Source organism: Solanum stenotomum, chromosome 9 (assembly GCF_019186545.1).
Source record: "Solanum stenotomum isolate F172 chromosome 9, ASM1918654v1, whole genome shotgun sequence".
Taxonomy (NCBI): Eukaryota; Viridiplantae; Streptophyta; class Magnoliopsida; order Solanales; family Solanaceae; genus Solanum; species Solanum stenotomum.
Genome location: NC_064290.1, coordinates 2888477 through 2904750, shown reverse-complemented (window position 1 = coordinate 2904750; position 16274 = coordinate 2888477). Strand labels below are relative to the sequence as shown.

At 34.6% G+C, this 16274-nt stretch overlaps 2 protein-coding genes across 2 annotated transcripts; one reads left to right on the top strand and one right to left on the bottom strand.

The window, feature by feature from the left end:
* The first annotated feature begins 140 nt into the window (after positions 1-140).
* LOC125875932 (probable LRR receptor-like serine/threonine-protein kinase At1g07650) lies at positions 141-9911 on the top strand. The gene is made up of 24 exons (XM_049557000.1): positions 141-337; positions 1037-1211; positions 1975-2046; positions 2154-2222; positions 2330-2401; positions 2999-3070; positions 3157-3228; positions 3328-3399; positions 3702-3773; positions 3864-3935; positions 4046-4117; positions 4292-4363; positions 4468-4533; positions 4891-4953; positions 5036-5074; positions 5236-5294; positions 5728-6122; positions 6204-6399; positions 6899-7075; positions 7405-7523; positions 7902-8112; positions 8231-8471; positions 8988-9138; positions 9446-9911. The coding sequence occupies exons 1-24, from the start codon at positions 238-240 to the stop codon at positions 9809-9811; spliced, it is 3075 nt and encodes a 1024-aa protein (XP_049412957.1). The 5' UTR covers positions 141-237; the 3' UTR covers positions 9812-9911.
* A 293-nt stretch (positions 9912-10204) lies between these two features.
* On the bottom strand, positions 10205-13204 carry LOC125876105 (receptor-like protein EIX1). Its single transcript, XM_049557221.1, has one exon. The coding sequence runs from the start codon at positions 13202-13204 to the stop codon at positions 10205-10207; it is 3000 nt and encodes a 999-aa protein (XP_049413178.1).
* Between the last annotated feature and the right edge of the window lie 3070 nt (positions 13205-16274).

Here is a 16274-nt window from a genome sequence, read left to right as displayed (position 1 = left end):
GACGAAGGCAGTAAAAAATTGCCCCTGCCCCATCAGCATTCAGCACAGCAATTCAATCCTATAAATAAAAAAAGATTCTATAATGAAATATAACTCAATCTTCAATTTTCTCTTCTCTATTATTATTATTACTATACTATAACAAAATGCCAATAAGGGAGTGATTGAAGAGCTGAAACTCTTAAGGATTTTTGTACTGTATTTTGTACAATCTAATTGTAGCTTGAAATAAGCATAATGAAGATTTTGTTTCTTCAATCCTTCTTCTTTTTTCTTTTTCTTGTTTTCTTCACAGTTTTAGCAGCAACTTCAAAATCTAAGCTCCCACAAGAAGAAGGTAACCCCATAGTAATCTTTTTCAGTTTCTACATGTTCCCATTTTGTTTTCTTGGAAAATGTCAGAAAAAGTTTCAAACTTTTTGTATTTTGAAGTTTGCTGCTTAGTTTTTTCAATTACCCATATGTTCAGTTTGTTGGAAAATTGAAAAAGTTTGGAACTTTCTGTTCAGTGAAGTCTGTTGTTTAGTTTTTTCAATTACCCATGTTTCATTTTCTTCGAAAATGTCAGAAAAAGTTTTGAACTTTCTGTTCAGTGAAGTCTGCTATGTTCATTTTCTTGGAAAATATCAGAAAAAGTTTGAAACTTTCTGTTCATTGAAGTTTGCTGCTTAATTTTTAGTTTTTACTTTCTCAATTTCAATGTCTAAAAGTGACTCTCAATTTACTTTTTTTAGGAACTTTTTAATTTCTAACTTTCCAGTTACACGTGACATGTTTAAGAGCACAATATTAAAAAACATTTTGGTACATTTGACATATCTTTAATTGAAGATCATAAGATTAAAAAGTGTACTTTGTTCTTTTAAACTTTGTGTCGAGTCAAAATAGGACAAGCAAATTGAAATGGAGGGAGTATGAATTACTCATATGTTTCATTTTCTTGGAAAATATCAGAAAAAGTTTGAAGCTTTCTGTTCATTGAAGTCTGCTGCTTGGTTTTTTCAATTACCCATATGTTCATGTTCTTGATGTGCAGTGAAAGCCTTGAAAGTGATTGCAAAAAAGTTTGGGAAAAGAGATTGGGATTTTAACAAAGATCCTTGTAGTGGAGAAGGAAATTGGAGTACTGCTATTACTGTTAAAGGATTTGAGAGCTCTGTTGCTTGTGATTGCTCTTTTAACAACAATTCCACCTGCCATATCACCTCCATGTATGTTTTAGTCTGTTCCCTATTAAATTGAAACTATGCTCTTCGGACTCACCGAAAATGTAGCAGCACCGACTCATCCAAAAATGCACTTTTTTTGGAGGATCTGTCACGCACTTGACTACATTTTTGAAGAGTCTAAGTAGCATAGAGGTGAAGATTTGATTTTTTTTAAAGCAGCAACAATTGAATCTGCAGTTTTAAGTAGCTTCTTTGAAAGAGAAAAGATTAAAGCTTTTCTTTTTACTAGTTTGAAAGGTTGAGACTTTTTACAAGTTTGAACTGATTAGTGTGTGAATAGGAAATGAAATGTGTGGACTTTAAGTAACACTATCTATGAGTTGACTGAAAATTGAGTCAACTTCTTATATGGAAGCCCAGCTGTAAGCCTGTAATGAGGTGTCTGTGGAGTGTGGACCCATGAACATAAACATTATTTTTGTAAAGTATTTCAAAACTCAAAAGACATTTCACTTTCAAAAAAATTCTACAAGATAATTTTAAAAAAATACTTGTTGTAACAAATTACATGTCTTATAATTCAGGTTACTAATTCAATTTTGTTATGTATAATTACCTGTAATTAGTTTGTTTCTAGTTTCTAGTTATCTTGAAAAGTACTAATTATCTTTTGAACAGTTAGTGTAATGAAGTTAAGCTCTTTCTTCAAATAACCAAGCAAACCAACATTGTATACTTCCTGTTTATGTTGAACTTGCATGTAGTGCAATGAAGTTGTCAAAAACTAACACTAAATATGCCACAGAGCTTTGAAAGCACAGAATCTTTCAGCAAATATTCCACCAGAATTCGCGCAACTTCGCCATCTTAAGCACTTGTAAGTCCTTGTTACAGCATTATTCACTCAATAGACTGAAGCACCTGATATTACTATGTTGAAAACTTAGGAGCTGCACTAATCCAACTAGTATGATGATTATGCAGGGACCTCAGTCGCAATTATCTCAATGGTTCAATCCCATTTCAATGGGCATCACTACGCTTGCTTGACCTGTACATACTATTTCTCACCTAAACTATTCTTCATTAGTGTTTAAATTTTCTCTTCTGGTTTAGAATAAGCTATTTGACATGAAAACACTTGTTATTTGAATGTGCAGTTCTTTCATGGGAAACCACTTGTCTGGTCCATTTCCAAAAGTTCTCACCCGAATTACGACGCTTAGGAACCTGTAAGATCAAATCTCTTCTGATGCCTACTAGTCATTTTTAGTGTTGTATACTTGCACTTAATCTGTTTTACTATTGAGTTTAAGTTTTATTTATGACTGCATAAAGTATTTACACAATCGAGTTTAAGTTCTATTCGCTGACTGTATAAGTAATTACAAGTAAAATCTCTATGATAAACACTAATTGGTAACCTGATAAAAATGTTAAACTTAAGTCATTTACCAATTCAATATGGAGATCCATTGATTCAACATATATATTATACTGTAATTTGGTACTGAAGTGAGAATCATATTATGAAAGTGCGGAACAAAGATCTCTATAGGTCATGTATGTCTGCAACAACAACATACCTAGTGAAATCTCGCAGGTGGGGTTTGGGGAAGCTAGAGTGTACGCAGAACTTATTTCTTTCTCGCAGAGGTAGAGAGGCTGTTTGTGAAAGACCTCGGCTCAAGTAAAACATATCAAAACAAATTTCTCTTTTCCCAAGGCATTTTATTTCAGAAGCTAGCTGCTGCTCTGACAAGAACTTTTGATCACCTATATTTGATTCCATGAGAAATAAAATACCTCTTCTATGACTTTCAATACAGGAGCATTGAAGGAAACAAATTTTCAGGAACAATACCTCCAGAAATCGGCAACTTGGTTCATATGGAAAAACTGTAATTCTCTTTTTCCTATTTTAATTTTGTTCTGGAAATCTTTATTTGTTTCACGTTGTTTAATGCATCTGTGCCTTAATTCTCAGCGTGCTATCATCAAATAAATTAACTGGAGCTTTGCCAGCCACACTAGCCAAGCTAACCAACTTAACTGATATGTGAGTTCACAGTTTTAAACTCTTTCTCATTTGGTCATTCCTTCTGTCCCTTGTGAATTGTGATGGATGATCACATAATTAACTTTGGCGATATATTAGGAGGATAAACGACAACAATTTTACTGGAAAGATACCAAAATTTATCAGCAGCTGGACAAAAATTGAGAAACTGTAAGCTTTCTTTTTTCTTTACTTTTCAGACTTCAGTAGATGAAGTCTAGTTTCTAGCTTTAAAAAAAAGGGCTTCCCGGTGCACTAAGCTCCCTCTATGCGCGGGTCCAGGGAAGAGTCGGACCACAGGATCTATTGTACCAGCTTAAGCCTGCATTTCTATAACAGGCTGTTTCCACGGCTCGAACTCATGGAAACAGCCTCTTTCTGGAATATTAGAAGTTTATACCCCAATTTTTCCTGCATATTTACAGTTATTGCTGTGATCTCATGAACCTCCAATTATACTATAATTTTTGCAGGCATATACAAGGCTGTTCTCTTGAGGGTCCCATTCCTTCCTCTATATCTTTCCTGACAAGTTTAATTGATTTGTAAGCCAATGTGAAACTCCTTTTTGATGTCATTTGTGGTTGCTTTGAGAAGTAAACTAATTTGTTATTTTTTTCTTTCATGAATTTCAGAAGGATCAGTGATCTAAAAGGTGGAAAATCTGGTTTTCCACCATTAGATAACCTAGAATCCATAAAAATACTGTGAGTTTCTTTACCTTCTCTTCCTTTAATGGACTGCTTGAAGGACATTTCATTTCGATTTCGGAATCAATTTCTGATCAAAGATTCTGAATTCCTCTCGTGCAATGCAGAGTACTAAGAAATTGCTTTATTCATGGAGAAATGCCTGAATATATTGGGGAAATGAAGAAATTGAAGACACTGTAAGTTTGAAAAAAATTCAATCACTTTTTTTTTTTGGTTCAGTTTTCCTGCATGTTGATACCTTTTCTGTTTTCATGCTATATAGTATATACACATCCGTCAAGATTTTGAATCTTTTTTAGCTGAAATTTGTTTTGCCATGGAACTTACTATTATCTGCTTTGTGATTTTAGGGACCTTAGTTTTAACAGCCTGTCTGGTGAGATTCCATCAACTTTTGTACACCTATCCAAAGTAGATTTTATGTAAGTGGATATTCTTGAGATATCTTTATTTCTTTGTAGCCAGATGCTTATCAATATTAGGCTTCTGTTTTTTTCTTTTCTCTTATTCTTCTGGTACTTTGCAGATATTTGACAGCAAACAAACTTACTGGACTTGTTCCTGGATGGATTTTAAACAGAAACAAGAACATGTATGTGTTTTCGCAACTTAATTCGTACTCCCCTTTTTAGTCGGTCCCAAAAGAATAACACATTTCCATATTTAGTAACAATGTTAACTTTAAAATGCTCACAAACATCGATGACCTGTTTTAGACCACAAGTTTTAAAAGTATTTCTTTCTTTCTTAAACTCCGTGCCAACTCAACCAACATCACATAAATTGAGATGTATGGAGTATAAATGTGCAAAAAACTTGATTGCTCTTAAAAGTTTTCGCTTACTGACCTACATGCTCTTAAATGATCATCTCTAAGCTTCAAAAAATTATTAATATTATGGACTTGCTAAACTTCTAGTCTAATTTTGTTGACTATTTTGCTTCACAGAGATGTTTCAAATAACAATTTTACATGGGAAACCTCACCTTTTGAATGTCCCCGTGGAAATCAGTAAGTTGTTTGATAAAATTGTTTTTCTTCATTTGACTTATTTGTTTGTGATAATTTTCTAACATCAAGACGATTTATTCAGAAACTTGGTGGAGAGCTATTCTGCATTGGGACAAGAATCGTAAGACTAATGTGCCTATAATAAATTTATCTGTTGCACTGATCTTACAGAGGAAACTATTGTTCCTTGAGTTCACCTATAACTAAGAGTGAACTCTTACCTACCATAGAAAACCTTTTTAGCACTCTTAACAACTTTTTCTTTTGTTTTCTGTGTTGCAGAAACAAAATTCATCCTTGCCTGAAGCAGAATTTCCCTTGTTCTGAGCCAATAGATCGGCGTAAGTAAACTATTATGTGTCCATTTCTGTAATTGATAGCACAACAAAATCTGTCTCCTGTCACATAAATAGGTGTACTTGTAGTGTGAGGTCAGCTAGTGGCAGAAAATATAAACAACAACAACATAGCTAGAGTAATCCCACAAGTGGGGTATGGGGAGGGCGGTGTGTACATAGTCTCACCCCTGTTAGAGTGGGTTAGAGTCCTACATTGGTTGGGGAATGGATTGGTAGTCTGCTTATATTGACTTGGGCAATCCTCCCCTCATGAGCTAGCTTTTGGGATTGAGTTAGGTCCAGGTGTCATATCTGACTCCTAGTAACAACAAATAATACAATTTAAGAGTTTGGGACTGACTGCTGTCTTCTGATCTGTCCATTGTGATTTTCTGCTGAATTCTTGTTAAGAGTGCCCTTGTCTACTGGTTTGCAGAACAATATTCTATGCACATTAATTGTGGAGGCAAAGAGGTAACCATCAAGAATGGTACAAAATACACAAACTATGAAGCTGATTTAGAACCCAGAGGTGCTTCTATGTATTATTCAAGACATAACTGGGCGTTTAGCAGTACAGGAAATTTTATGGACAACGACATTGAGTCTGATGTCTATATCAATACCAATGTCTCTGCCCTGCAAAATGTCAAGGCCCCTGAACTGGAACTATACACTACTGCACGTATATCTCCCCTCTCCCTCACATATTATGGACAATGTCTAATGAATGGAAACTACACTGTCAAGCTCCATTTTGCGGAGATAATATTCACAAATGATACTTCATTCAACAGCCTTGGAGAGCGTATATTTGATGTCTACTTGCAGGTAAATTCATGCTCTGGGAGAAAGTGAAATGTGTGTGAATTTCATGTTTGCTGCCACCAGTGTATAATCTTCTTGAGACAGGAAAATTTGGTGTTGAAGGATTTTAACATTGCAAAAGAGGCTGGTGGGCCTGGTAAGCCCATTGTGAAGACGTTCACTGTGAATGTGACAAGCCACACGCTGAAGATACATTTTTACTGGGCAGGAAGAGGGACTACAGGAATTCCATTTAGAGGGGTTTATGGTCCTCTAATTTCAGCTATATCAGTTGTTAATAGTATGTTCCTTTACTCTCTTCAAGTTTATATCTGTCTTGCTTACAGTTGTATGCTCAATTCTTCTTTAATGAATGCCATAGGGAACATAGGACATTATTCTGATGTACTAGTCCTTAAAAAACCTTTCCGAGACCAAATGACTCTACATACCAAGGCTTAATAAGTTTTGTTAACCATCTTGATGTTATAAATTCTATTCCTACTGATTCATTATGCATCTAAAACCGCTGTCAACATATTCTTTCAGGAAGTTAATGTGTATCAGAACCTAAGAAACTTCATATACCCTTAAATTTCATGATGCATTTCGAATACAGTGGGGAGACCACTTATAGTGTCCCCAGTTCAGTTCCTTAATCCTGTCTGGTAGTGGAAGCATCAAGATTTATACTAAGACTTCAAAGGAAAATATTTCAAATTGCATATGCAAGTCAATTAAAGCTTGCTAAAATCATCACAAGTTTTGAGATGTCATATTATTTTTTCCTTTCCGTGCAGATTTTCCCCCTCCTCTGCCTGCTCGTCTGCCTGCTCATCTGCCTGCAGATCAAAAGAGTAAAATTAATGTTGGCATAATTGCCGGCATAATCGCTGGATCAGTATTTCTTGTCCTTCTGATTATTGGTATCTTGTACAAGAGAGGCTGTCTAGGCGAAAATGTATCTACTGATAGAGGTAATAACTACAAGTATTTTACTTTTGAAAGTTTAGTATCCATTTATTTGACCTATGAGTCAGCAATAATGTTCTCAAGTTAAATGCTAAACTACATAATTACTTTCTAGCCAGTATTTCAGTTCATACCAAATTATATCAGCTCAAATACTTGAAGTTATGCTTTACGTTCTATTGACTTGCTTGTTCATCTCATCAATCATTTATTCATTTTAGGCTTTCAAAAATCATTAATGGTCTGAAGCACTTGACCAAAGTTTATATGAACCTTGAAGAAACATAGTGTTATAGCCATTAGCTTCCACTGAGATACTTTTCCTCTTGAACAGAACTTAAAGGACTGGATCTACAAGCTGGACTATTTACTCTCAGACAGATCAAAGCCGCGACAAAGAATTTTGACCCAGCAAACAAGATAGGGGAAGGTGGTTTTGGTTCAGTTTATAAGGTAATCATCTTTTCCTTGTCTATTTTAAATCAAACACATAACTACAAATGTCATTATATTAGCATGAGAAGGATCATAATGGCATAGTGCAGATGCCTCTTAAGAGAGAAAATGAAAGACTAAAATCTTAAATTTCATAAACCTTCAAAGGAAGTGTGAATTTTCGCCTGTAATGAGGAGACTGCACAGGAAATGCGCTATTACCATATGTGTTTATATATCCCTGAGAAGTGGAGTAATTTACTGATCTTTTTCCATTCAACTAAGATGGAGATTTCTTATCTTCGCGACATAGGATTCAATCTATTATAATCTTACTTGCTGATCATAAGCTGCAGAAGTCTGAATAGAGTTTTGAATCATGACTTTTGTACACAGGGTCTATTATCTGATGGAACAGTAATTGCGGTGAAGCAACTTTCTGCAAAGTCAAAACAAGGAACTCGAGAATTTTTGAATGAAATAGGGATGATCTCTGCTGTACAACATCCAAATCTTGTAAAGCTTTATGGATGCTGCATTCAAGGAAACCAATTATTGCTAGTCTATGAGTACATGGAAAATAACTGTGTATCTCGTGTTCTTTTTGGTAAATACTTCCTAACTCCGATCAATCAAATTATGTCTGCTGCTTATGCACTTGACATTGTTTATCTAACTGAGCTGGTATATACAACTTTTTCTTTTTGTTTGTCTTTCTCTTACAGGCAAAGGTCCAATTGGCAAAATGAAATTAGACTGGTCTACTCGGAAAAAAATTTGCCTAGGAATTGCAAGAGGTTTAGCATATCTCCATGAGGAGTCGAGCCTGAAGATAGTCCACAGAGACATCAAGACCAGTAATATTTTGCTTGACAAGGACTTCAATCCAAAAATATCTGATTTTGGCTTGGCAAAACTACATGAGGATGATACTACCCACATTAGTACCAGGATTGCAGGAACTGTGTAAGTATTATGAAACTAGTTCCTCTTGTTCCGATCCCATTAGCAACAACATTTGGTTGATATGTTCCATAGAAAATGGCTCAACATTTAATCCACTCATTTATCTTGAAACACTCGTGGTACTGTTCTCATCCGAAAGTAACTTTGCAGGTATAATATGCCAAAAGTAAAGCAAGCCAAGAACTTATTACCTGCCTAAAGAAACTTAACTTTTCTAGATATTAAACAGTCTTTGTAGAACAGTAAAACCACCTCTCTTTCCTTACCATATTTGTAACTCATTGGTGTTTGCTAATTATTAGCACCTCAACGTCTCACTTCGGTCATAATTTTACATTTTGCAATTCAACATAGCTATAGGTGAACTTTCAAGAAAATATTTTCTTGCTACTTCAAATTTTAAGAAATGTGAAGATTGTTTGTATCAGAATTCTCTGTAATTAGCAAGTAACTGTATTAATGATGAGGAAACCAAGATCTAATAAGTTGGAACATCTTTGGTATTTGGTGGTACAGGGGTTACATGGCTCCAGAATATGCGATGCGAGGCTACTTAACTAGCAAAGCAGATATTTACAGCTATGGAGTTGTTGCATTGGAGATTATTAGTGGGAAAAGCAATACAAATTATAGGCCAACGGAAGATTGTGTTTATCTTCTTGACTGGGTAATTTTAATATTTCTCTCTACAACAATAAACCCAATGTAATCCCAAAAGCTGGGAATTTCACTACTTCTCTCTATTCGACCAAATATCTGGGCTTCCATCATCCTTAAATCACTTCCCCTTCTAGTTTCATCTCAACCAGAGAACATTTTATCAACATTCCGAGTAATGCTAATAGCATCTTATTAATCTTCCCCTGCATCAACTTGTACATTTAGAGCCAAAGTACTTTAAAATTGGCTTTGGCAAATGAACATGTCATACTTTTTTAGTACATTAACTGTTCTTCATTTTCTGTTTTGATTAGGCTTATGTTTTGCAAGAGCGCGGGAGTATATTGGAATTGGTTGATCCAGACTTGGGTTCTGACTACTCATCACAAGAAGCAATTGTGTTACTGAATGTTGCCCTTTTATGCACTAATGCAGCTCCAACACTTAGACCAATAATGTCTCAAGTGGTAAGCATGCTCCAAGGCCAAACTCTTGTTCAGGATGTCCTTTCTGATCCAGGGATGTCAACAAGCGGTTCAGGATTCAGATCAACGAGAAGTCACTTCTGGCAAACTCAAAGCCTAACTGATGGTACGCTTACTGATTCCACTCTCTCAACTGGAAATGCGGAAGAAATTGGCATTCTTCAAAGAGTAGAGCCTAATGTATCTAACAGTTAAACAAAATGTCTGTTAACACAAGCAAGTGTATATATGAACATCAAAATGTTTAATGAAGATTAAGTTTAGTCTTTACAAAACTGCTAACTGGTCCTCCTTTTATAGCTTCATTTGTTTATTTTCTAAGCCAACCTCATTGTTGCATAGTTCTATCAATTCCTTCTTTATTTTTCCTTTTCATCATGACCTATTCAGAAATGATTATTCAGTTTTTTCAGTTTAAATTAGAGAATTTAGTAATGAAGACTTCACTACACTATTTCTTTGATTCATCTAGCATTGATCAATAGAAATAACAGAAAGGTGATCAGTAAGAAACAATAAAACTTAAACACGTTATATTGCACATATTCATTGATTATTAGTGGTACTAGATATGCATACTTTAATTTCCTAGCTTCTGGATCTCCTCCAACTAGCGCAAGGCAGAATGAAAATGACAAAAAACTTATCTCCCAAATAACCAACAAACTGAAAATAGGCATGCCTCCATGAACTTTTTATTATTAGAATCGCGCATACTCCCCAGAATCCCACAACAAATCCTACTCCGATACTGACAAAGAACCCCATTTCTCCAAATTCACTAGGAGAAGAATGATAAGGAGGATCCTGATGAAGATCAGGTTCTTCTTCTGTTTCATCCTTGCATTTGTTTTGCAATGGATCTCCACAGAGATCAGGATTGCCCGTGTATATCGAAGGGTCATTGAAGGTGTTAAATTGGTTAGCTGTGGGAACTCTACCTGACAAGTGATTGTGCGAGAGATTCAAGTGAGTCAGTAATGTTAAGCTTGTCATGCCTGCTGGGATGGTGCCATGAATCTCATTCCTAGAGAGATCAAGAGTTTCCAATTGTCTCAACCTCTCAATTTCTTCAGGGATCTTTCCACTCAAATGATTCATGGACAAATTCAGGGTATTCATCCTGGAAAGATTTGTCAATTCTTCTGGTAGCTCACCAGTTAAATGGTTGCCTGAAAGGATTATGCCATTCACAAGATAAAGATTATCCTTGTATAAGAGATCTCTCCCCTTGGAGAATACGTTCAATTGACCTTCATAACGTTGAGATTCTGGATCCAAAGTCATGCCCTTCAGATTCCCAAAACAAGACGGGATTTTTCCAGAGAGATTGTTGGAACCAACATCTATAAAATGAAGTGATGTCATGTTGCAGAATTCCCTTGGAATCTCTCCTTTGAACATGTTCGATTGAAGGCTCAAGGCCAACAACACTGGCATCTTTTCTCCTATCCAGGAAGGAAGTTCTCCTGAAAATTGGTTGTTTCCAAGATCAAGAGTGATCATTGAAGAGAAATTTTGGAAACCAAGAGGGAACTCCCCAGAAAGATGATTGTTACTTAGCATTAAGAATCTGAGGGAATTAAGAGTACTTAGGGTGCTTGGGACGCGGCCAATAAAACTGTTGTTTGACAGGTCTAATGTGTACAAAATTGGTACTTCATCCCAAAAATCAGGGATTTCTCCGGTAAGATGATTATTCGAGAGAACCAAAGTTACCAAGTTGGTGATTTTGCTAATGGACAAGGGAATGGTTCCATTGAGAGAGTTTTGAGAAAGATCCAAGTCAGTCAAATCTGGATATCTGTAGCCAATATCAAAAGGAACAGGTCCTGAAAATGAATTGTTACTCAGGCTTATCGAGGCTACATTTGAGGACCAAGATGGAATTGGACCTTCAAAAAGGTTAGACATTAAATAGACAGTGGAACCAGGCTTAAATTTTAGAGTAGTAGGCACTCTGCCCTTAAGTTGATTATAACCAAAATCCAGTTCTTCAAGTTCCCAGTTCATTTCCCACAACCAATCAGGGAGAGTATCTGAAAATCCAGCACGCCTGAACGTTAAAGTTTGCAATTCAGTAAAATGTCTGATCCACATAGGAAATTTAGGACCAAATCGACATGACCTGAACTTGAGATACTGGAGACTAAAAGGAGGAATCCACTCAGTGTCAACGTTTGCAACCAAAGGAGGACTAGGAGGTAATGAGTTTGAGGATATATACAACTCCTTCAAACTAGTCAAGTTTGTGAAGTGAGCTTCTGTGATGACACCCCACCAATTATTTTCAAAAAGGTCTAGGACAACCAACTTTGAAAGTTTCCCTAAAGTGACTGGAATTTGTCCACTCATTTGGTTCCATACAAGGATCAAATACTCCAATGATGACAAATTTCCAATCGAATCAGGGATCATACCAACAAATGAATTCTTCCATAACTCAATATACTTGAGATTTTTCAAGAATCCGATAGAATGTGGAAGAGTTCCACCCAATCCAGCATTATATCCCAAGTTCAGCCTCTCTAGCTTGCTTTCGTTGCACCTAGAAAGACCATCGATGAATTTGGTTATATCGCCTGTGAAATTGTTTAGAGAAAGATCCAATTCTCTTAGGTTGCACAGATTTCCCAGTTGCTCATGCAACTGACCCTCCAGGAAAGAATTCCCATATAAGTCAAGTGTCTGGAGTGAAGTCATGTTTGCAAGTTCAATTGGAATAGCACCTCGAAGAACATTCGAGTTCAAATCAAGATAAGCAAGTTTTCCAAGCTTAGATAACCAAGATGGGAATAATGAGCTGAACCCATTGTTCGAGAGATCAAGGACTAACAGTGAAGAGAGATTGAAGAACTCAAAAGACAACGGAAGATTTGAAAGCATGCATTGTGGCAAATGCAACTCTAGAAGGGAAGGAATCATATCGACAGACTGAAGCCAATGGTTCTTCACCTTAGACAAATCCACACTACCTAAATTAAGATACTTCAAAGATTGAAGTCCAATGAGCCATTTCAAGTTGTTAGCAAATGGTTCATTAATTGAGTAACTACTAAGATCAAGAAAATGCAATCTTGAAAGATTTCCAATGTGAGGAGGAACAGGTCCACCAAAACCAGCATTCGACAAATTAAGGTATCTCAATTTTCGAAAAGATCCAAAGAACTTTGGAATTTGATTCCCTCCAAAGTTGTTTGAACTCAAATCAAGATACCTTAATGACTTTAAGTCAAGCAAAGAAGGACTAATTACACCACCAAGTTCATAACTTTGATATCCATCACCTACATCATCAACGCGATTAAAAGTGTTACGTAGCTTGATCTTGATTACATTTCTTGTTTTTTTATGACACACAATGCCTTCCCATTTACAACATTCATCTCCAATCCAAGAAGAAAGCCTACTCGAAGGATCGATAAGACCTTTCTTGAGATTAAGTAGAGCTTCCTTCTCTATTTTTATACAACTAACATTAAGATTATTGTGACAAGAAATGAAGCTGATATTTAGTGTGTAAAGAAATGTGAACAGAAAAAACATGAAAAAATGAGTTAGATGAAGTATATTCATACTAAGTGCCATGTTTGTTTTATGATGTTTTTTTAAGGAGCTTTGCACCAAATGGATTTATAGTGAAGATAGTTAGGACAAGAAAATAATCAAGATAATGACATTCCAAGTTGGAGTACCAGAGTTTGACTTAGGTGCAAGCAAAATTGAATATGACATGAGAAGTTGTTAGGTCATGCGTGAACAAAATTCTATATTGGTAGTTAAAAAGAAAAGAAAGTTGCGTATGTATTAATGGTGTGACTTGTGAGACCTTAAATGAAAAAATCGTGTAAGCTTGATCCAAAGCAGATAAAATCACATTTTATTAAGAATATCTTCGAGTTATTTTAGTGTAGCACAACATAATGACATAAGGGTACTTGAGAAAATATAGTACGGGGTTGATTTAAATGGACAAATCACTCTATCTTAGAGTTTTTATGTCAATTTAACACATCAACTTGTATCAAAGCCAATAATTCGACAGGAATTATATGAATTTAGTCCAAAACGAATAATATCATATCATATTAAAACTATCATTGGCCGACCTGGCCTAACAGTGTCCATATTAGAAAGTTGGCAAAGACAAAAAAAAATATTGGGTTATTCTTCCCATTTGTTCTAGTTTTGGTGGACAGAGTTGCATATTGCTGATGGAGAGTGGCTACTATCCCATGGAATTAATCAAGATGCATGAAAGCTGGCGTGATCACAACAATAATTTTTAAAAAGTTCACTTTATATAAACCTTGACTCACTGGTATCACTTTATATAAAGTTACATACTTTTTCTTCTTCTTTTTTTTCTTCAACCCCATTTGCACGACCAAAACAAAAAAGATAAAAGAAGATACATTGCATTGCAGAAAACCAAAAAAAAAAAAAAAAGGTGAAATTTTCAAAAATATACCGCTTTAACATAAATTATTACGCCACATAACATAAGATACAATATTATATATACAACATTATATCAGGAGAAAATATTATACATATATAATATATCAATCTTATATAAAAGGTGTTTATATACAAATATGGACTAAACCGAGTAACAAACTCAAAATATGAGCTACATGACATAAATATTTTCTCCCACTAGACAGCATTTTGCCAATCAAAAATGCCCTATTTCTTGAGTCACTGAAACCGCGTAATCTTTTTCAAAAAGAAAAGGTAGAAACTTTTTACAATAGATGTCCCACTTTAATTTGTGGTCAAAAGATGGGAAAAAAAAAGAGAGGAAAAGATATAACTTGAAGAAACTAGTGATTTTTTCCCCTTCAGTGTGTGTTTGAAATAACAGAAGGTGTACTGTTGTGAGCTGCCATTGCATTTGCATTTTCTAGATTTCAATCAAAGCATAAACATATTTTTTTTCCATAGCTATTCGTACAAAAGTTTACATCAAATCAATAGATGTATGATATGTGTTCACACACAAAATTTTGACACTTAACCATAATTTTATTAATTAACATGCATGCATTCTCATCTTATTATTAGATCGCTTAAATTATAGTGATTTATATATGATATTGTGTGTAATCATCTTATGCGAATAAATATTTACCATTTACGAATGAGATTAATAATTACAAAATCCACATGTTGAAATTCGGAATTAATTGAGACACTCCAAAATTGTTTGAGCTCAAATCAAGATATATCAAAGATTTTAAGTCAAGCAAAGGAGGATTGATTTCACCACCAAAATCATAACTTTGATATCCATTCGACTTATATTAATAGTGTGAGATCTTTTATTTGAAGAAAATCATGAAGATTTTGCTTAAAGTGGATAGTATGATACAGAATTAGCTATATCATAAGTTATGAAAAATATCAAATCATAAATTATTTTGATTTCCTACTCCAATTTTGAATTATTCTTACAGCACAACCCCATTATCACATAAGGAGACTTTTCTTTCGGGTTACTTACCAATATGTATATACAACAAAAAATATTTTTAACAAAATGACAGTTTGTATATGTAATATATCAATATGTATATATAATGTATCGATATTATATAAATAATATATATTAGTGTATAGAGGATGTATAGCGATATATCAGAGATGTATATACAACAAAATACAATAATGTTGATACAATAAAGCTATCATTGTACATCGATTTTTTTTCAATCCCAACCAACTCAAATCTTTTTAAAATAGTTTCAAAATTCAAATATGAGATCCTCTCAATGTTTTGAGTCTTTTGATATACTATTCATCCGAAATGATTCAAATTTGTGGTATGTCAATTTTTAAAGTCGAGCTTTGAATAAGCTTTAAAAATGGAAGCCAGAGATGGAAAGAAGCAAAGAAATAAGGAAGAAGAAGAAGAAGAAGGAGAAGGAAGAAAGGAAGAAGCTAATAATAATTGGAAGAATAAGACAGCAAAAAGGAAAAACAGTAGCGAAAAAGCACTATTCTTAAATTAGAAGTGGTCGAATGAACATTTTATGTAGTTAATGATAATTGAATTATTTTGAGTATGAAATTTTGACCCAATAGACATTTTGTCTAATTTTTCCTTTTCTTTCTTGGGTTAATTATATAAAAGGGCCATTCGGCTATTTTATTTACCATTCGATCATACCTTGTTCTTCCTTCAACTTTAGCCATTAATAGCTTTTTCTTCCTTCCTCCTCCTTCCTTCTTCTTTCATGATCAATCAGTCATTAAAGTTTCAAATGTTTGATTTAAAAATTTGACGTAACACAAACGTGAATCATTTCCAGTAAATTATATATAAAAAAAAATCGGAACATCGAGAGAATTTTATATTTAAATTTTAAGATTTTTTAAAGAAGATTTTGAGTATATACATAGGAGAGTGGCGAGCTAGATGCAGAGGGAGGCGAGGGAAGTAGTCATGTATCTCAGATACATGTGAATCACACTAGATACATGTATTTGTATGTATCTGGTGTGATTCACATATATACATAGGAGAGTGGCGAGCGAGATTTATTATGTATCACAGATTACACCTAATTTTGACTCATGTACCCAAAGATACATGTATATGAATGTATCTAGACACACCAAAATCTTGTAAAGTTTATATTATTGTGAAGCAAAG

Bases quoted from the DNA above. Each gene is read 5' to 3' on its own strand.
- LOC125876105 (XM_049557221.1), bottom strand. From the start codon at position 13,204: ATGGCACTTAGTATGAATATACTTCATCTAACTCATTTTTTCATGTTT.
- LOC125875932 (XM_049557000.1), top strand. From the start codon at position 238: ATGAAGATTTTGTTTCTTCAATCCTTCTTCTTTTTTCTTTTTCTTGTT. The intron at 338-1,036 runs GTAACCCCATAG...CTTGATGTGCAG, and splicing joins TAAGCTCCCACAAGAAGAAG to TGAAAGCCTTGAAAGTGATT. The intron at 7,076-7,404 runs GTAATAACTACA...CCTCTTGAACAG, and splicing joins AAATGTATCTACTGATAGAG to AACTTAAAGGACTGGATCTA.